We start from the raw sequence: 23,320 nt of genomic DNA on the forward strand, positions 1-23,320 counted from the left end.
AGATGTTTTATATATTTCATGTATGCATTATATCACATATACACAGAAACACAGAACCAAGTACTAGAGAATAGTAGCATGTAAGTCGGGAGGGAGAACCAAAGCTGAAGTGTTGTAAAGTCCTTTCACTACAGGAGGTGGACAATATACAAGTAGAGTTTAGTTTAAATTATGGTGGGGAGGGGGAGTAAAATTTGAAGGTAACCATGAAATAACTTACTAACCATTTTTTTTTTTAAAGAGAAAGCTTAGACTGAAGCTACAAAAAACAAAAACAAACAAAAAAAAAATACCAGTATCTACAGTGAACTTATATGAATTAAACTTGCCAATTAAAACTGGATAAAAAAACAAAAATCAACTATTTGGTTGCATTTCCAATACTAGTAGAGTAGCTTGTATTGGATTAACCCTCCCATAGATAAGATTACACACACATACACACACACACGCACACATGTATTTTTTCCTTATACTTGGGATTGAACCCAGAATCTCATGCATACTAGGCAAGTGTTCTAACTAGTCCCCATAGATACAACTATAAACTGTAGAGTAATAAACAAAGGGGAAAAAAAAAAAGGTATAAACAAGGCAGATGTTGACCCTTTAAATGAATATCACAAGGTTAAATTTATAGCTTTATCAGTTTTTGCCTTAGGTACTTTCCGTTCCTTATGGAATAAGATGACTAGACTTCATTAAGAAAGACAAACTCTTGGTGGCTTGAGTAATCAAAAGACAGTGTTTCCATCTATCAGGGGTGTTATATAAGAAGTGTATTCCAGAGAAATGAGAAAGCAACAAAGGAGGTTCCCCTAAATCTTCAAGTACTGGGTTAACCTCAGAACTATGCATCATATATGAGAGAAGATTCATTTCCCAGTGAAAATCAACAGCTGAAAACCCTAAACTTCAAAGTAAGCAATTTTAGCTGTTGCTTGCTGTGGGGGAAACAGTTTGAAGTCTGAATTTAGCAGAAATTTTAAAAATATTACAATGGAACATTATTATGAGCAAGTTCACATTGGTACATTTGAAAATTTAGGTAAAATGTACAAATTTGTTGAAAATCACAATACTCCAAACTGACATAAAATGAAAACTGAAAAATCTGTTTATCTATAGATAGACTTTAAAAAAATTAAAGAAAAACCCAAGCCAGATAGTTTCATCAGTGAATTCTATGAAACATTTAAGAAAGAAATAAAAACCAGTCTTGGGGTGAATTCAATAAAGTGGCAGTGTAGTCAGCTCCAAATACCCCTATCTCCAGGGATACACTGAAACACTGGCAGAAATAACTTTATCAAAACTCTGGAAAACAACCAAAGGTTTGCAGCAACCAAGCAAACACAGAAATGAAAAAGAGAGAAAGAAAAATGACAACATAAAGACAGCAGGAAAGTCTTCTGGTATCTGTATTTTGTCCTTCCCCTACTACCTCCTCCTTGGCAGTAGTCTTGAAGACAGCAGCCCCATTCCCAGTACGGGATCCTGGTCCCTGGTGTCAGACAGAACAAAGACCTTACTCACAAATTATTATATTTGTTTTAATTTGTCTGGGGACTAGCTGAAGGACCAACTCAAAGTATTCATCTATTTCACCTAGCTCAAGACCTATTCAGTGCAGAAAAGCAGCACAAGTAGCACTGAAAAAAACTTAAGGCCCACAGAGAATGGTCAAAAGATTATGACCCTAAAGCCTCAGAGGAAAACCCAGGAAGAGAATTTCTTTAGGAAATAAAGCATTCAAAAGTGCCTGTGTGTGCTGAGCAATTTAAAAAACCAGGTATGTGCTCAGGACAAGATGTAAGCTGAGAAAACACTAGAAAAGATCCTTAACTTTCATCACTGCCCAGTTTATATAGTTAATATAAGCTGACTAAATGTGCAAGGAGAGCCCAGCACAGAACAAACCTGCAAAGACTGGGAGAGGTATTTTTTGTTTGTTTTGAGCTCCTGGCACTCAAAGAAATCTGTCAAAACATTAGCTGAACACAAACTAAAGGAATCACTTCAGTGATTGCATACAACAAGGAATACAGTTTTTGCAAAAATAGTATGGAAAAGTAAGCAAATACATGCACAGCTGCTGAAGTCAATGATCAAGAATAATAAACCCTGGGAAAGAGACAGAACCTGATATCCAAAGATACCACATTATAATATTCAACTGTTTAGTTTTCAACAATGAAACATGAATAAAAACATTATCAATAGAGACAGAAATTATAATAAAAGTCCACAGCTGAAAAGTACAATCATTAAAATGAAAAAATTCTTTTGACGAATTTAACAGATCTGACCTACTAAGAAGAATCAACAAATTTGAAGACAGAAGAATTTAAATTATTTGGTATGAGAAACAAAGAAAAATGAAGAAAAGTGAGCAGAATCTAAAGAACCTCTAGAACACCATCAAATAAACTAACATGCACATTATGGTTGTCTCAGAACAAAGAACAAGACAGGCGCAGAATGAATATTTGTTGAAATAATGGCTGAAAAAGAACCCAAATTTGATGAAAGATGTGAGTTGACACATTCAAGATGCCCATTAATTCCAAGAAGGATAAAATCAGAGATTCACATTGAAATATTACTAAAGTCAAATTGTCAAAAGTCAAGGACAACATGACCAGCAAGAGAAGCAACTCATCACATATAAAAGATCCTCAGTAAGATTAATAGCTGATTTTTCATCAAAAACCATGGAGGCCAGAAGACAGTGGATAATATAACTTAAGTGCTGAAAGAAATAAAAACCGAACAATCCCTTCAACAAAGAATTATCTAGCAAAACTTACCTTCAGAATGAAGAAGAAACCCAGATTTAAAGAAATGAAAGGAGTTCATTACTAGTAGAGTAGACCAGTCATATAACAAATGCTACAATTTCTTTAGTTTGAAACTGAAGAACTAAGATAGTAACCTGAAGTCATAAGAAGAAATAAAAAGCACTTTGTGTAAAATCTGGTTTGGCCTTTCCCCTGTTCTATTCTGTGGGTATGTCTGTTCCTCTTCCACACCTTTTTATCTGCCTTAACTGTACTCTGTGAGAGTGGTAATTATGGCAGATTAAGAAAGAACCCATGGGCGGGGGAGATAGCTCAGTTGGGAGAGTGCTTACCTGTCAAGCACAAAGCCCTGGGTTCGATCCCCAGCACCGCAAAAAAAAAAAAAAAACCCAGTAATAAGATCTAGAAGACCTATAACAAATCATTTACAAGCTGTGAATCTGAAGCTAAACGACCTTATGTTTAGAAGACTTTTTAAAATATATCAAATGAATATTTTGACTTTCAGAAGAACTGTTTTAAAAGTAGCAGTTTGTTACAGATTAAATAAATTTTTAAAATTAACACTAGTCTCTTACCCTTTCTTTGTTCTTTAAAAATTGGCTACATTAAGTAGTTTTAATATTTATGTTCTATCAGTAAAATGTAGGTGACTGTGTTAAATGAAGGAACTCTAAGAGTAAGTTACATTGCCGACATTGATAGGAACATGATTTTGCATGAGCAATGATCCACACAATGCTGTCCTGTTTGCCAGGGTTTTGGGTAGGCATACCTCCACAGTAGACCTTAGATGAAGATAAGGGAACAGTGGTAATAATGATAATTATAGTCACATCAAAAGCAGCAACAACTTTTACATACCTAGTAAGGTAGGTATACTAGTATTCCCATTTTTAAAATGAGGAAAATGAAACACAAAGAATTTAAGATGCACAATAATGGCATTCAACAGCCAAGAACAGTGAACCCTGGGGAAAGGGAAGAACCTGATTTCCAGAGGTACCAAATTATGATACTTGAATATCCCAATTTCCAACAACAAAAACAAGAACAAAAAGAATATAAATGAACAAGAGAGCATAAAGTTAGATGACTTGCCCAATATTACATAACTTGTAAGCAGCAGAACTAAATTTAACTTTAGGCAGGCTGGCTCCAGTATCTGTACTCTTTACCACCATACCAATTGACTTCTACGTCCCTTATCTAATACACAAAACAGATTATATGGGATTGCTATTATTGGTCTGGGTGATCAGAATTTTGTTATCAGTTTATGGAGAACAACAAAGTTAGTCTCCCCATAAGGCAAAGCCACAAACAAATTTATCCTCCCTTTTGCCATTAGTTAAGCACTCAGTGCTGTCTTGGGAGGGGAAGGAATGAGAAGAGACTTGAGAGGATATTTAAGCTTTCTGAGTTTTATTAAAAGGTCCAGATGATAAGATTGCTTTGTTCCATGGTACACGGTTAACAAATCACTCAATATTCTCCCATTAAGACATTGCCTCTGTCTTAATTTTCTTTATCCAGTTGTAGGAAGATGGGTCTTGGCGGCTCTAACATGTTTTATGTTTGTTTATTTGTCCTATAAGTGATCATTTAGTGCTAAACGCTATGCTAGGTACTATTAAAGGGAAGTAAATAAAAATGTGATTCTGATTCCTTGAGGAACTCCATGAAGATGAGAAATGTAGACAATATTTTTAATCTACTTCGTATGTTACCATGGGAGACTAGTAGAAGCAGTATTTAGCTCTGTTTAAAGACCAAAAATCTAGAAGAGGTACTGACCACACAGAAATGGTAATTTTATGTGGGTTCAACCTAAGAGATGACATTTGAGCGGTTTCTTGTATAAAGAGGAGTGATAAAAAGAAGAATATTAAAGGAAAGTGCATAGAAGAGACCATAGTCCTTAACCTCCATGGAACATTGTGTACTCCTCATACTTAACTTGATACAATGCATCAAGAAGTAAAAGAAAGCCCACACATATACTCCCTGATTTTCTTGGAATGCGGCCTTATGTTGCCATCTCAAATAACAACTAGTGAAAAGTTTAAATTATCTTTTGTTGACTCCTTTAATATTATTTTTCCAAAATAAAGTGTAATAAAAATGTAAAATCTCAATCCCCAAACTACAAAATACATTGCATAAATAACAAAATGGTAGAAGTTCTGATACATATCCAGTTATACACATCTCATTCTTGGGTGAGCCAGAAGCCCACAAAACTGTGAAAGCTTCCAAAGTGTGGTTACTTAAAAATTATAACTCTGGCATTTCCCTGGAATAGTCATGGGATGCAAAATCCGAACTTATAAATTCAGCAGTGTTCATCTTTTAGTGGCTTTGATACACAATTTAACTGACAGTTTTTGTTGAAAGCTCACAAAAGTTCTTTTATTTATCTAATTCCTCATTATGTGGCTGTTAAGCATTGAGCTAAACCTTGAAAGACCATGTTGGGAAAACAAATTGGGCAAAAAACTTGTTTCCAATTAGATTATATATTTTCTGCCAACTTTGTTTAACCAATTAATTTTGGCTATCAGAAAGATGTGAGTTTTCTACTTCATAAAAGGATGTATCGATTCCATAGCCAGATTCAAATTCCCCAATCCTAACAGCACAAAGCTCTAGTATGCCCTTGGTCAAACTAACTGTATGATATGAGAGCACATAAATGCACAGAAAACAAATCAACTGGGTCATCCTGTTTGTCTGTTTAGCCACATTTCTTTCTCTACTTTCCAGCCTCTACATTCCCACCCTCAAATCTCCAATAATAAACCCTACTTCATATAGATATATGAAGACCTGTACTATTTTAATGCAAAAGACACTAATATAAAACTTTGGACTCTTTCAATGCGGCTAAAAGTAACATCTCATTTCCTCCCTGGTTATTAAAAAAATGCAGATTATGGAAAGGTCAAAATAAAAAATGGTTATATGGTACAAATAGTGGTATAGCCATGAAATTATATAATGTCAAGTGATGCAAAAACTTTAAACTTATAGGAGAGAGTTTTTCCTTCAAGAACAGGGAAAATAGTCTGTGCAGCTAAAATTTTATTTACAAAGCCAGATGGTTTACTAAAATTGGCACAAACGCCATAATGGATTGGTACCTGTTCTAGCCGTAGAACTTGGTTTACCTTTAAATTTAAATTATCATATGTGAGAAAATGCAAATAATCTCTTAAATTGAGAAACCTTTTGTTGTTAAGGATGGAGTAGGGAGAAGGTGAAGGGCTGAGATAGGGAGACATTTTTTTAAATAAAAAAATAAGGAAAGGATTAATTTTATTAGGTTACCTTCTGTGGAATTGAATTCTTCTATTGAAGTACTTTTTGCTCCCACATTATCATCACTGTCACATTCTGTAAGACAGAATCAATAAATACAAATGTATTTCTGAAAAAGTCACTGCACATTACATATTCTCATACAATATTGTTTTTAATGATTTCTCTCATACCCAAGCTCACTAATTAATTCATTAGTATTATATCACTTAACCAGAGGTCTGATTTTTTAAAATGTTTACCAAAAAATATTAAAAATGGTAAGTCTTTTGTATTTTGAAAATCATCTCTATAGAGAAAACACCACAAGTTTTAATTAACAGTGCTCCTATAATATTAGCCAGATTATACTGTTATATTGTGTGCATGTATGAATATAAAAACTCCCCTCATTATGTACAGCTATAATGTACCAATAAAAAATGGAGAAAAAAGAACAAACAAAAAAATGCTCCTGCATCAAACAGATACTGACTATATTCACTTAACATTTACATTGAGTAAAGGTAGAAGAAAAAAATGGGAGGGGGTTTTCAGTGAATTTTCTAGAACTGCATGTTGCACTACTGAAATAGTTCATTGTAGTGCTTAAAGTTCTAGCCAACATCCTGAATAGCCTTTAAAGACAGAAATATTGGTTTAATTATGAGACAAAAATTCCCAGGAGAGTTACAATGCTAATTGTTTTCCTTGGCCTATGTTTGGCATTCAATTAGTTTACTTTTTAAAGTATCAGAACCCTCACAACCAAACAATTTTCTTCTGATCAAAAAATCAGATTTCCTGAAAGCTATTTAAAAAAAAAAAAGAAAACCCATGTATTATTTAATATCTTTATATTAATTCTGCAAAGTTATTAAGATTGTGGCAGAGCATCTCTCATTATCTTCACTCTTCAAGGATGTGGTCAGAGTCACTAACACTGGGTGGCTACTTCTACATCATGAAATCAGTTCTGTGTCAATGAAAGCTTTACCTGTAGCAGTTAATACTGATAAAAAGGACTTGAGTGGCCACAGATAGGTTATTTAAACTTTTTGAACCCTTAATTCCTCATTTGTAAAATGGGCTAATGTAACATATCCTTACTCAAAGAATGCAAAGAAGATTTAAAAACACATGGAAGGAGTTCTTAAAATATGTTTAAACATCTTTCAATGTTTAAACAACTATAAAAGAAACTAGCATGTTGGCTGGCACATAATATATCCTCAATAAAGTTGAGTTCATTTCTCTTTAAAACAATATTAAAGTGTCATATTATATCCCCAACTTTGAAACATGAGACTTAATTTAGAATGAGGATATATTTGTGAATAAAATGTAAAAGGTCTAAAACCAAGTTTACTTGGCTCCTCTGATGAGGATTGCCAGAAAGGATCCATGTATTTGCTGAGTTTTAAGAAAATGCAAATGACTACACTAAAAAATAAAATTGAAAAAAATAAAAGAACTGATGAAAGTTAAGGCTGCCAAAGGGATCATTAAAGCACAGATCACTGGATTTTTTTTTTATATGTCTCTACAAAGATTTATATACACGTATCATAGCTATAATCAAAATATTGGTACTAAAAACCTAGGCTTGGAGAGAAAATAGAGTAAACCTCAGGACACAATCAAACCTTGAACTTTTCTAAAGGCGCACCTGATTTACTGATTTACCCAATGTAACCAAGTCAAAGGTCTAAAAAAAATACCATAGTAAAGTTATCTACTTTCTCTTCCCCATCAAGCAAAAGTCATGCCTTAGGGTCAAATGACTAGACCTCAATTTTTGGAAAACCAACTCCAAATATCTTCATTTTTACTATGTATCTCCTGAAATTTTTCCATTTAACAGAAAAGGGGCAAAGACTAAACTCTCCAAGTATTAGATACCTCATAACCATTGATCCTCATGACACTATCCCAGAAATACTTTTCTGATTACCCAGGAATAGCCAGTCTAATAAAAAACACTTTTGGGTTTTAATTAACAGTAAAATTTCTAAAAAGTTAGAATAAGTATGTAAATGTGTGTTGCAAAGCCCTGGGTTTGACCCCCAGTTCAAAAAAAAAAAAAAAAAAAAAAGACACACAAACTTGTGCCATTTCTTTATGCTCTAGTGGAAAATTTAAAAACATGATGAAAAATCACCAAACTGCATAATAATACGTATAAAAGAACTCACTCTGCTACATACAATATAAACTTCTGCTATATCCTGAAAGATCAGAGTTGTTTGTTGGTTAGTAAATAGGAATGCTGAAACCACAAATCCCCTGAAATTTTAAGTAATGTTGTACATTTGTGCTGTTTATTTGGGGGGTAATAAAACTTTCATCTGATTCTCAAAAAGATCTATTGAGTATCCCACCCCAAAAACCACAAAGCCTTAACAAACTGTCAAATTTGAAGACAGGAACACCATGCTAAACTACATGCAAGGAGTTGTTCTGGCATATTTGTGGTAACCAAACTATCTAAAGGCCCAAAGAGGAAAAACTGGTGGGAAGCCAGGCATAGGGGAATACACCTATAGTCCCAGTTACCTGGGAGGGTGAGGCCAAAAGGATCACTTGAGACCCAGAATTCAAGACCAGTCTGAGCATTACAGTGAGACCTCCCCATCTCAAAATAAATAAAATGACTGATTGATAAGTAGACATTGAAAGATTTGTTAAATCCCAAAATATGTATTAAATGCCACTCCATAACAGAAACTATTATTCTACCATTCACAAAGCCATTTATTAGGAAAAGTGATGGAATAGAGAAAAAATTTTATCTTGACTCAGACAACTAAATTTTGAATATACTATGTTTCAATATAACTTTTTGAATTTTAGAGTTTTGAAAGCATTAAATAATTTATTAGATCCTTAAATCTAGGTAAGATAAAATCTTCTGTTTTAAAGATTCTACACTTCTTTAACCACTTAATTTTAATTATTTTCATTACTTTAAAAACGCAGTGTTTAGGAATCTTATTTTCTTTTTATGGTAGTACTAACAAAAAGAGCTACCATTTGTTGAGCACATAAAGTGCTTTATATGCTATGCTAGACATTTTACATAGATCACTAATTCTTATAACCAAAAAGATATGAAAAATGAGATTCAGAAAAAATTAAGTAACTTGCCTGAAATCACACAGCTAGGAAGCAGCAAAGTTAGCATTTGATCAAAGCCCATGCCTTTCTTTATGTACTGCATGACCTCTGCATTTCACAAAAATTCAGAATAAAGTATACATGTGTTTCCAAGAGCAGTACATTCAAATGAGTACTGCAAATGAATGATAAAAAAAAGAATATACAGGGTATATACAAAGCATTCAGAAGGGTTTAATGAGCATATGAATAAACCATATTTTACCTCCAACCCTAATAGATCCATGTAGACCTTCTCATATACAGTTCTCATTCAAATTGAACAGAAATAGATGGAAATTCATAACAGGTTTCACATTATAAATTTAACAAGAAATGTTCCCTAAAGCAGGAGGAAAAGGAAGTTGGCCTAGTGTGGCAAAGGCAAAAATTTAAGAATTGTATAGAATATTAAGTAGATATTGTTGAGGATAAAGGAAGGCATGTTAAAAGAGTAGCAGAAAAAGAACTTTTTTTAAAAGGCAAACCAATACAGAAAAAAATGGATGAAAACCAAAATTACAGAACAGGAAGATAACAGTACTAACACATGACATAAATATGTCAAGTCGTTTTCCTTTATAATCTTGCATCATTTACTTTGATAAAGAATACAGTTATGCTAAGTAGATTACCAATTCCTAATTTTTTAAAAGTGAATTAATCCACTGTAATGAGCAAACAGAGCAAGATTCTTTGTAATGGACTTTCAATTAAAATGTGGTTCCAAATACATTAAAAGAAAAAAAAAAAAAAAACTGAAAGGCAAGCAGAGTTGGATAATTGAAAGGCATAAAACAAAATGCCAGAAACTAGCCACTATTTGTTGTTGAGTTTCATTCATTAATAAATTCAAATTTTATTCATGGATTCAAATTATGAGGAGAGTTAAAAATTATTATTTTATTGTCTTTATCTTCCCATATTTAATTCAGAAATTATGAAATTATGAATGTGCTCAGGCATTATGATGCATGCCTTTAATCCCAGTTACTTGAGAGGCTGAGGCAGAGGATGGCAAGCTGGAGCCAGCCTGCACAATTTGGCAAGACCCAGTGTCAAAATCAGCATTTTAAAAGACCCTGGGTTTGATAACCAGTACTGGGGGCAGGGAGGTGTGTGGGGGGACAACAACCAAAACTTCTGAATCCCTAAATAATGAGAAATAAAACTAGCCATCAATAGCACTCATTTCATTGAACAATCTCACAATTCTGAGTTACAGCAATAAGACAGGATGTACCAACAGGCATGGTAGCTGTAATTCCAGTGATTCTAGAAGCTAAGGCAGAAGGATTGCAAGTTGGAGATCAATCTCAATAACTTAGAGACCCTTTCTCAAAATAAAAAATAAAAAGGAGTCTGGGGGTTGTACCTCAGTGGTAGAGCACTTGCCTAGCCATGTGTGAGGCCCTGGGTTCGATCCTCAGCATCACATAAAAATAAAAAAATAAAGGGATTGTGTCCATCTACAACTAAAAAATATTTAAAAAGTAAAAAATAAATAAAAAGGATCAGGGATATAGTTCAGTGGTAGGGCACTTACCTAGCATGCTCAAGGTCTTGGGTTTAATCTCCAGTACAGGGGAAAAAAATGTATCACCCCCTTTCAAGGATATCAGGTTTATCAGGGTTTTGTTTTGTCAACCTCTTTAATGACCATTTCTATTTTTCTTCTTGGTATTGCCATATTATTATTTATTACTTTCTGGGTTTCACCTATAAGCACTTTGCTTTCTAGAGAACTGAAGCTAAATTTGAAATTTCAGAAACAAAGATGTGATTCTGAACTTTCTAAAATTATAATATTTCAACATATAACTATATTTTATATAGATGAATATGGTTTTTTATCTATAGATTTTAAAAAGGCTATGGAAAATTACTGTGAATTATTGTCCTTCTAAACAGTAAAGAATAAAAGTGAAATAGGAAAAGATAAATAAGGTAGAGATATGAAAGCATGGTGAACAGGCAGAAGTACACTAGAGGACAGCAGTTTATTGGTTTCTCTCAGCAGTGAAGTCTCCTCCTCTTGGGCGGTTTGCACTGTGACTGCAGCTGCGTACCTTTGGTGGTATCAGAAATGCTATTTAACAAGGCACACATCATATCTCCCTCTAAGTGGTGAGGGTTTAGTATATGAGCTGGCCTCTGAGTCTTCTTAAATTGATTCTCTAGCTCCAGAAAACCTTGATCTCCTGAGAGGATGGTGAAAGGAATTTGCTTGGGCAGTTGTTCATCTAGACGGCCAGCCTATGTTGGAACAAATGGTATAGGTTGATGAAAATCAGCATGAGTTTCAAATCTACTTCACAAAGAACACATACCGAGAAAAGCACAGTAGGCTTATTTCCTAGCCTACATCTTCATAAATGAAATATGCCGCAATTAATCAAATATAAGATGCCATCAATTATAAGATAAGCTATTTTATGCTGCAAAAAGGAAAAAGACAAAGCCAAAATGAAGTCCAACAAGAGGTCCCACATAAGCAGGAATGCCAAAGCCTATACACTCAATGTAAGGGTAAATAGGAAATAACTCCATAGTAGAGAAAAGGGAAGGCAAGGTAATTTGCAGAATTCAATCTTGGCAATGGATAGAGGGGAAAGGAAATCTCTTGTGGTTTAAACCACAAGTCAACATGTTTACATTCACATACACAAATCAATATGAATGCATTCACCTTATCAGTGTGACAAAAAGTCTCTAACAGAATTTAACATAAAGTGGGCCCCAGGTCAGTAACTTCTCTAGGTGACTGGAAGAGACAGATGTAAATGCAAATTCTATCTCGGTCAACAGTGACTGTGAAAGTTGTCTCTCAATTTCAGAAATAGAAATGTGAAGTATTTATTCCATAAATAATGAAGGTTCTACTATGCATAGTTGAGGGGCTTCTGGGAATTAGGGGATATAGCAGTAAATAACACGCCATAGGCCTCTGCTCTCACAGTAGTCATAATCAGAACCTGACACAGGTTTTACACAAAAGTATAGTACTGAGGAACAATCTATACTGTCATTACATACAGCTCAAATGGGAAAAAAATTCACAGATTTTGAATTAAACAATGACTCACATGCATACATATGGCAAAATCAGCAGCATCTTTTCTTTTACTACAGCGAGGATGAAGGAAGAAGCATCCAATTCTGTTCAAGTAATTATAGATCTTACAGTTGAGTGGAGGCTTCCAGTTGGTGTTTCCTCCTAATAATTTTAGAAAAGGTATATATGATGGGCAAACAGGAGAAAAAGACTGAAAACTGTATCAAGGGAAAATACTAAACTCTTTTTTCCTAGAGAGAAAAGTACTACAGAGAATATGGGACAACTCAGGTCTTGCACAGGGATCACCATCTTATTACTTTAAATCTTGGAAACTTAGGCCAAATTCCCTGAATCTGCCTACTCATGTGAAAACTCACAGGAATGTTAAACAAAATCTAAAGTAATATGTGTGAAAATTCTTTGAGGGCATCATTGTATATGAACACAAATTAATTTTTTTTTTTACAAACATGCCACAGGTAGGCAGTAGAAATGAAGAGTAATCAGGAAAGTTAGACCTAATAAAACTTTATACTGGCTAATTTATACAGGGAAGTGTATTTTTTATCTTTCATCCCCAACTGTCCTCTTTATAAAGCTATTTTCTTACATCAAACATTGAACTATATCAGATACTCACTATACCAAAACATATGTAAACCCAAAAATCATCTCCCTCAGGCCTGGTCAATGGTTTATAGAGAGATTTATATGAGGATACATAATTGTAAGAAAGCAAGGATGGACAGAAGAGGCAGTTTGTGGCATGCTGGAAATAACCACTAGTTCTATAGCTAAGAGACCAAAGTTCAAAAGCTTACTGCTTTTTATTAGTGATCACTTTAAAAAAATAATAAAATTTGTTTCCTGTATTTTTAAAATAATAATAATAATCAGTAAACTACATTTGTATCAAGCAGTAGAGTCTGACACATTGTAGGTGTTGAATAAAACCATTTTCACTCTGGTACCAAAAAAAAAAAAAATTATAAAAGATATATAAACTTTGGGTCACCAAAAAGAGAGACATGTAAAAAGAAAAACATTCTAGCAAAGTAACTATAATGCAAAGTAACAATATTCAAATTATGTTCTTATGTTTAGGAAAGTTCATAAGGAATTTCTTGTAGGAAATCATATTCTGGGGAGAGGTGTGTCAAATGCTTTTCTTATTAATCATACCTTGAAAGCCCCAAATAAATGTTCCTTGGTTAAGATGCCCTGGTAAATGACCAAAAAAGTTCGACCAATTATCAAAATCTACAAAGACTATATGGGTCATGGTTCGCAGGTAATCCAAATCAGGAAGCTCGACTTCTTCCTCTGAAAATACAAAAACATTAACATGAATTCAGTAAGAATTTGTTATAAACATTCTATGTTCTCAGTCTAAAAGATATTACAGTCCTAATAGGCAAAATAATTAATTTCACATGTTAATTAATCTCTAAAACTTTTCATGTAATCCAAATCTATACATGATATGGTTTATGCTTAAATCAGATAAAAATATTCAAAATATTCCAAAATTGATTATATATCTTTTATAAATATCTTTCTTTGATTTCAAGGCTTTAAGTCATTCATAAAAGGAAATTTTAAACAAATCAATGTACTAGAAAAACGAGAAAACCAAGTGATAAGGCTATATAACCAAAAACTTACAACTCACACCATCCACCAAAATAAAATTCCAAGGTTAACAGCAATATTCCTGTCACTAGAATTTGCTTCTTTTCGTAATCTAGACTGATTTATTAGTCTAGATTAAATTCCCTAGAGAGCCCAGCACAGTGCCACATATCTATAATCCCAGTGACTTGGGAGGCTGAGACAGAAGGATTCCAACTTCCAACCAGTCTCAGCAACTTAGTGAGACCCTGTCTCAAAATAAAAAATAAAGGGATGGAGATGTAGCTCAGTGTTAAAGAACCCGTAGGTTCAAAAGAAAGAAGAGGAAAGAATAGAAAATTCCCTAGAGAGCAGAAATAAGATAACTTACAACCCGTTGCCATAAAGTGATAGTAGAAATAGGTGCTAATTGCACATTAACACCTCTAATCATAAATAAGTCTTTTTCTTAGTTCTCTCAAATTCTTTCATCTCCTTCCATTCTCCCTCATTCTTTCTCTCCTTTCCTGTATTTCATACTTTTTTACCTTGACAAGGACTTCATGTTTCCAGTATTAGTAATGCAAACTTTTAAAATATTAGATTATTGCCAGGCGTAGTGGCACAGGTCTGTAATTCCAGAGGCTCTGGAGGCTGAGGCAGGGAGATCACAAGTTCAAAGCCAGCCTCAGCAAAAGCGAGGTGCTAAACAACTCAGCAAGACCCTGTCTCTAAATATAAAAAAGGACTGGGGATGTCACTCAGTAGTGGAGAGGCCCTGAGTTCAATCCCCAGTACCAGCATCTGCCCCCAAAATAAATTCTCTTAAAAATGATAAGTTTTTATTCTGCCTAATAGTTTTCTTCAAATATACTACCACCATCTCCTTCCATTTCCAAGTCACTTTACATCTTCAGGTTGTTAATAATTTTATATTTAGATATTATAATCACCTTGAATCAAAAACAGATTAATGCAAAATTACTGAGAAAAGCAAAAGCAAAACATAAAAACATAAAATGGAATGACCACAATTTCACTGTCTAGAGTACTAGAGTTGACTAAGTTGGACATGATTTAATCCTTTCTCACTGAAAGCATGCTATGTCCAAAAAAGATCATGATGCCGAGTTTATATGTGCTACAGAGCAAGCCTTAAAAACTCAGTGGTTCATAGCTGGGTGTGGTAGTGCACACTTGTAGTCCCAGCTACTCAGGAGGCTGAGGTAGAAGGATCACTTGAGTTCACAAGTTTGATCAGCCTGCACAACACAGTCCCTGTTTCCAAAAATAAACAAATAAATAATAATAATAATAATGCTGCAATGGTTCACAAAGACATTTTATAGCCAAAATTTTCACGTGTTCTCATTGTCTTCACTATTATATAACTCACCATGAGCTAATACTTGTTTAAATGACTATAGACTTAAAATTACACTCTAAAACAACAGAAGATTAAACTTCTAAACAAAATAAAACACTATAATATGAAAGAAGAAAAGTTTAGAGTTAGTATCAACAAGGGGATTCATATCCCAATTTCTCTTTAATTTCTTACTATCACTTTTAACTCTACTTCTAATTGCTATTTTAATTGTATGTTAAAACTTTGCTTTCAAATAAATGGCAACAAAAATACACAAATGCTGAAACTGCCTTTAAGATTTCTTATGCCTAAAAATTAGGCCAGATACAAAAAATAATTTCACCTATTTTATTTTTTAAAGAATCTAAATAGCGGAAGAAAAATTTAATAATATTAAGGTTAGAGTTTCAAATCTTTCAGAAAGACTATCAAATTCCTTTTTCTCAAAATCCCTGTGCCTTTTGTAAAAGAATGAAATCTAATATATGTATCATTTAAAGCCAATACTCTTCCCCCTTAAGTTTAGAAAGTGGATGAATAGAGTAGTAGGAATACAAATTCCCAAAAAGTATATGCTGCAGTAATTAAGTGAATGATGTATCATCTTGTTTCTTGATTCAAAACTGAATCATTAGCTTTCATAAAAATGGTGGATGCACTGCATGTTGTTTTTATAGTACTATGTGAAATGTGCAGAACTGTAAAGTCATACCTATATTGTGCCAGCTTAGGTCATTCTCAGCTCCTTTCTCCATTTCTGAGTTTTTTGGACTGTTCACTGCCTGTTTCAGTTTTTTCTCTGTACGTGGAGCACTGGCAGTAAACTTGTATGTGCTCCCTTTTTCAGATCCAAAATGAGCCACATTGGGTTTCTGTAAGAAGCCATGTTTTCTATGGAAATGCTGCTGAGCACTCTCGGGATTATGAAATGCTTTGGTGCAGATGCCACACTTGATTACGTACTGCTGCTCCTCTTTATCCCTCTTTTCTTCTCTGTGTACTTGAAGGATATGAGTGTTCATGTTGGCTAAATTCTGTGCTGTTGCTGAACACAAACTGCAGCGAAACCATAGTTTACCAGTATCTAGCATGATTTGGAGACATCTACCATAATCTTCCTTTCTGTTGACTTTACAGATGTAGCTCTCACGGCAACCACAGGTTAACAGGTTACTGGTCTCTATCACTGGAAAATCCTCCTCAGTTTTAATTGAAGTTTCATTTTTTTCTGACACAAACACATAATCTGTGCTGTGGTGCTCCTTATAATGACTCAGAAATGCTTCTTCAACATTAAAGATGAGATCACAAAGTCCACAGAAGTATTTAATCTTTATTTCATTGTTGTGTTCATCTTGGCAATGTCGGTACAATGTTTCTATCTTATGAAAAGTCTTTTTGCAGTGAGCACAGCTGTATCTATGAAACTGGTGACTTGCCAAAGATAAGCAGTGTTTTTTAACACATTCTTGGGACTCAAACATATCTTCACAAATTCGACATTGCCATTTGCCTCTTGGAGGACTATTTGCTGGGATATGATCAACGGTAATAGCTGAAGGAGGTTTGTTAGCAGCCCAATTACTCACCATAGAAGATGATGGCGAAGTTTCATCTTGTATCTCATCCATCTCATAAAAATATCTGTGCCCGTTATGAAATTCAGTCACATGTGCCATGATAGTATCTTTCTTCATTAATTCCTTTTTGCAAGTCCGACACCAAAAAATAAAGTTATTTAAATGTGCCCCTCCATGAATCCGACTCATGTGTAAACGGATAACCCCTGAATCTTCGCACACCTTTCCACAGACCACACACTTGTAACACATTGTGTTTGCTGAGAAAACATGCTTTTCTACTGCATCTTCACTTAGGAATCGCTGATTGCATTCACAAAACCAGGTTTTAATTACTGACTTTTGTTTCTGGACACAAACCACTCCTTCATGCCTTTTATCTTCTAAATTCATCTTCTTTTTTGGAATGGTGCTGCAATCCTGGGAGCTAGATTCTTTAATTGACATAGTTCTTTTTAGTGATGAAAACTGTGGTTGATCTAATAAATTCAAGTCAGAAGGAGGTTTGTTCCCTTCACTGCTGTGGCAATACAGTAAGACTGATTCTTCTATTGAGTTAATGACTCGGATTTTGTGTCCTGAATTCTGCTTGTGAATTAGAGTGCTGGTTTCATCCACAAAGACCTGGTTGCAATTTGGACAATAGCCTCTTAATATGAATTTTTCTGCAACCTGAGTAATGCTTTTCTCAGCTATAGCTACAGGTCCAGCACTACGACAACGAACCCTAAATTGCATTAAAACAAAACAAAACATTTTTTGTTAAGTATTTTCCAAATATACCATCTTTGTCTTTTATGACAGGTGTTTTTAAATAACCTACATATAAACATTGACATATACTTTTCAATAAGAATGCAATTTAATGATACTGTATCATCTCAAAATACCGAAATATTATCTATATTTTGTTCATTTCTAACCCATACAAAAGGTTAAAACTAGAATCAGAAGATTAAAAAATATTCAGGTAAACATATGAATATTAAAGTCAGCATCAAATGTGCTGATAGATGACCATATCACCCTATCAGACAAGCAAAGTGACTCTCTAAATAAACTATTTAGAGGAACACTCATATAAGATTCTAGATAACCTTGTATTAATCCTTTAAGAACTGATTAATTTTATGTCAGGAATGCATGTGCTATGCCTAAAGAGAGAAATTCAATAATAAATACATGCAACCATTATTACAGTCACTTTGAGAACACTGCATCTTATCAAAAAGAAACCCCATACACTTTATTCATTTCCCCCCAGTGCTTCCCAACCCCAAGCAATCACTGAGCTCTGTGCAACTACTTTCTGTTTCTGTAAATTTCCCCATTCTGGAATTTCATATGAATGAAATTATATAGTAAGTGGACTCTTTTGACTGGTTTATATAATTTAGCATGTTTTCAAGGTTCCCTGGGGTTGTAGTATGCACAGTATTTCATTCCTTTTAAAAGTAAATAATATTCCATTGTATGGATATGCCACATTTTGTTTATTTGTCAGCTGATGGACTTTTGGATTTTTCCCATTATCAAGTATCATGAATAATGCAGCTTCAAACATAAATTCTTTGCATGGACCTATGTTTTCATTTTTTTTGACTGTATTCTTAGAAGTGGAAATTGCTAGGTCATGCAGTAACTCTATTTTAATTACTTAAGAAAAAAAAAAAAACCTATTTTAAATGAATGCAAAAGAAATCACAACTTATCAAAATCTGCAGGTAAAAGAGTGCTCAGAGGGAAATTTATACCTGTAAATGTTAATATTAAAAAAGAAGCTGGGCACAGTGGTACATGCCTGTAATCCCAGCAGCTTAGGAGGCTGAGGCAGGAGGAATGTGAGTTCAAAGCCAGCCTCAGCAAAAGCAAGGCGCTAAGCAATTCAGTGAGACGCTGTCTCTAAATAAAACAAAAACAGGACTGGGGATGTGGCTCAGTGGTCGAGTGCCCCCTAAGTTCAATTGCTGCTACCGAAAAAAAAAAAAAAAAAAAAAAAAAAAAATAGAAGATCCACGAGAAAGAAGATCCAATGTCAATCTAAGCTTTCACATTAAGAAGCTGGAAAAAGATAAGCAAATTAAACTCAAAGTGGTTTTTTGTTTGTTTGTTTTCTGGTATTTATTTAGGCTATTGAAGGTTGAACTCAGGGGTTCTTTACTACTGAGCTATATCCCCAGTTCTTTTTATTTTTTATTTCCAGGCAGGGTCTCACTAAATTGCTCAGGCTGATCTCAATCTTGTGCTCCTCCTGCCTCAGCCTCCCAATTCCAGGGATTATAGGCATGCAACGTCATACATAGCAAACTCGAAGTTTAGAGAGCAGAAATTAATGAACAAAGAAATGGGCAAACAACAGAGAATCATCAGTGAAACCAAATGCTGGTTTTAAAAACACAAAAAAAATTTTAGGTAGATTATAGAAATAAATATAAAAATCAAATTTTTTTGGGGGGGTACTACGAATTGAACCCAGGAGGGCTTTACCTCTGAGCCATATCCCCAGCCCTTCTAATTTTTTATGTTGAGACAGGATCTCCCTAAATTGCTTAGTCTGGCTTAGAACTTATGATTCTCCTGCCACAGCCTCCAGAGTCACTAGGCATATACCACTAGGCCCAGCATTAAATTCTTTAAAAAAAAATATGAAATAAACTGGGCACACAGTGGCACACACCTGTAATCCCAGTGGCTCAGGAGGCTGAGACAGGAGGATGACAAGTTCAAAGTCAGCCTCAGCAAAAGTGAGGTACAACGCAACTCAGTGAGACCCTGCCTCTAAATAAAATACAAAATAGGGCTGGGGATATGGCTCAGTGGCCAAATGCCACTGAGTTCAATTCCTGGCACCGCCCTCCACAAAAAATAAAACAAAACATATTCTTGAAGCAAGAACAGGCAAATACAAATTACACTCAATGAGATTAAGAGTTTTGTGCATCAAAAGATATAATTAACAATATGAACATGCAAATTATAGACTGGGAAAATATACTTAAGAATATTTGAATTGTCTCCATGTAGTAACAAAACACCTGAGGCTGGGTATTTTATAAAAAAAGGGATTTACTTAGTCCACAGTTCTGGAGACAGAGAAGTTCAAGACTTCTGCATCTAGCAAAGGTAGAAGTACCTGTGAGAGACGAAAGCCAGGTGCATGCAGAAGAGGCCGAACACACGGTGGCCTTGCTTTCTAACAACCCACTCTCAGGGAAACCTATCTAGTCCCATGAGACCTGACCAAGTCCATGACACAGCAATCAATCTCCTCTCAGAGTGGTACACTCATAACCTACTTACTTCTTAAACTACTTACTTCTACAACTTCTCAGTACCAGTACATGAGGGACCAGGCTTCCAACACATGAACCTTTGGAGTACTAACCATATCCAAACCATGACACATATAATTCTAGAAAGTCCCATAATCTAGCTGGAAATTTGACAAAAGTTTGTATACATAAAGAACCCCAGCTCACTACTAAAGGATCAAACAATCCAATTTTTAAAATAGGCACAATACCTTCAACAGAAATTTCATAAGCAAACAGTGCTCAATATCATTTATCAAAAAAGCTTAAATATTAAGATAACAATGAAACACAAGAACAGGTAAAAGGAAAAGTCAGGAAACATCAAATGTTGGCAAGCACGAAATTAGAAATTTCGTACCTTGCTCGTATAGAAGTAAAGTGGTACAACTACTTTGAGAAAATATTTAGTTGTGTCTTATAAAGTTCAATATATGGCTACTTTTTACCCAGTAATTCCACTCTTACATGTTCATCCAAGAGAAATGAAAATATATGTCCACAAAAAACTGTGCAAAATCTTCCTAGCAGCTTTATTCATAACAGCTATAAACTGCAAAAAGAAACCCTACATGTCCATCAACATGAGAACTGATGAACAAACAATAAGCTAACAGCTCTAAGCTTGTGCATGTGTTCTGTGAGTAGTGAGTGGGAGGTGAGAAGGTTAAAATAGTGCAGTGCTTTAAGTTAACTAGATTGGAAAGTATCATAAATATGTGAAAATTAAGTTTCAATGATAGGCTAAATTTATTGAATAATGAATAAGGATTCCAATATGCTTTCTCTTTGTCTTTACAATGGAACTTTCTAAGTTATATGAGAGGAGGGAGAATAGTATGATGAACCCCACTGTAACTTTCACAATCTGCTTATCACATGACAGTCATGTTTGATTTATATTCCATAAGTTATTATTTTGAAACAAATCCTAGACATCATTCCATTCCATCTGTTAAACACTTACATTTGTATCTATAAATGAAAAGGGCTTTAAAAAAAATTGTGATACTGAGACAACCCTTTTTTTAAGGTGATACTACGAAACACCTTAAAAATATTAGTGTTTTGTTTGTTTGTTTTGGCAGTATTGGAGACTGAATCCAGAATGATTTACCACTGGAAAAACACCTTTCTTTCACTATGCTAAATTTGGTTAATTTCTAGGAAAATGTATATTCTCATTGAGAAGGAGAAAAATATGAATTGAAAAGTATTTATTGAATTCTCCCATTGATGAACAGCTCATAAGATTCCCTAACAGCTTAAGACTAGAACTGTACCAACCTGAAATGGGCAGTGAGCTCCATGTGGGAACGCAGTGTCTGGTGACAAGCCACACACTTGACTTGAAATGGAACATCTTTGCACAGAGAGATCAAAAGTTTCTTTGCATAAGACGGAAATGATACTGGATGATGCTATTCCCTTGTCAGCTGAAAGACAAATAAACTATAACTTGCAAAGTCATACAGTGATCCAAGTATTCTCCTCTTTACCTTTCTCAACAACAGTTGAATTAAGTAAAACAGTGTAGATGTAATTATAAGGGAAGTCATTTTTAGTCTAAATACAAAAGATGCCTTATATTCAAATCAGAAGTTGAGCATTAAATGCAGAGAAATACCCAAATTCCAAGATATGAATATAATGAAATATTATCCTGAATAAATGGTGTTCTTTCCAAGTTTCTCTTCACTCCTCAAAGCAGTCCTCCTCAAAGTAATCCTTACTCAAATAAATATTGAGAATCTTTATAAAAAGTAAAAATTCAAATAAAATCTTTCACTTTCATAGTTCTAAAACTAACAGGAGAATAAGTAACATAAAGAATGATACAAGAAGTATGATAAATTAGTTAAGATTAATAATTTGCACCAGAAGAAGATATTAACATACCGCCCAGTTTAAAGCTTTGATGGAAATGATTCTTTCCAGACATATGCTTCATACAGTCATCCTTGTTGCTAAAAAGAAGATAGCAGCTTGGACATGCAAAACACTGAATAACCTGAGGAAGAAGGTTGTTGTTATGTCCATCATCTGCAGTTTCCTAAAATATAAGGCAAGGTTGTATTATAGATAACTAAAATCAATATCAATTTTTAAAAATTAACTTTCAAGTTTTCTATCTGGAAAATTCTATATTAATTTTTAACATGAAAACTTTTCTTCCCTAAGTGTGAATTACAGAACTTTTATCATAAACAAAGTAGTTTGTGAAACTTAAAATTTTTTTCTTCAAGAACAATCGTAGCCATCTTTCTGTGTAATATAAAAGAATATTTATATTTTTAATTTCTTACATACATATTCATATGTAATATATTAATACAGAAATGTGATCACAGAACATACACTCTTTCTCATGGTGTGCTTTGTTTACTTTCCTGCAACATAACTGATATTTAAAAATAAAAATTCTTTTGTAAACTTTTCTACGTAATCATTTAAAAAGACATATAGAAATAAACTTATTTAGCGGGAAAGGCATTGATTTATCAGATATTATCATCTTATAGACTTCTGCCTACTAGAGTTTCTGGTTCCAAAACAAATCAAGGAATTCCTAAAAATCAAATGGTGTAGTCTAATTCAGACCACTTACTGGTTGCAAATTATGATTCAACCTCTCATTTCTTTTTTCTTCTTTTTTTTTTTTTTTTTTTTGGTTTGGGATTTCTTTTCCCATATAAATAATGCATTATCAGGAGTGGCACTATAGGGGAAAAGGATGTACTTACTTGAATAAAAAGATACTACAGGGCTGAGCATGGTGGCACATGCCTGTAATCCCAGCGCCTCAGGAGGGTGAGGAAGGAGGATCATCAGCTGGAGACCAGAGTCAGCAACTTAGCAAGGCCCTAAGCAATTTAGCGAGATCCTGTCTCAAAATTTAAAAAGGGCTGGGGTAGCTCATGGTAAAGCACCCCTGCGTTCAAGCCCTGGTACAAAAAAAAAAAAAAAAAAAAAAAAAAAGGATACTCTAGGATGGCTTTTTACAAAGGCTTAACCAATTCATATATACCTAGTACTGAACAAACCTATCAGAAACAGATTATGTATCTTTTTCATTTTGGCCAGTCCACCAGATATGATACTCAATTCTATTTTAATATGCATTTTCTGTCTAT

At 34.1% G+C, this 23,320-nt stretch overlaps 1 protein-coding gene across 1 annotated transcript in view; it reads right to left on the minus strand.

The window, feature by feature from the left end:
• ZNF451 (zinc finger protein 451) overlaps positions 1 to 23,320 on the minus strand; it is a 118,216-nt gene that overhangs the window by 4,116 nt on the left and 90,780 nt on the right. Inside the window, 8 exon segments of the mRNA XM_079147485.1 lie at positions 6,132 to 6,197; positions 11,327 to 11,513; positions 12,344 to 12,474; positions 13,498 to 13,638; positions 16,008 to 17,602; positions 21,474 to 21,604; positions 21,606 to 21,622; positions 22,086 to 22,239. Coding sequence (XP_079003611.1) covers positions 6,132 to 6,197; positions 11,327 to 11,513; positions 12,344 to 12,474; positions 13,498 to 13,638; positions 16,008 to 17,602; positions 21,474 to 21,604; positions 21,606 to 21,622; positions 22,086 to 22,239 — 2,422 coding nt within the window.

This window comes from Sciurus vulgaris (genome assembly GCF_902686455.1).
Source record: "Sciurus vulgaris genome assembly, chromosome: 7".
Lineage (NCBI taxonomy): Eukaryota > Metazoa > Chordata > Mammalia > Rodentia > Sciuridae > Sciurus > Sciurus vulgaris.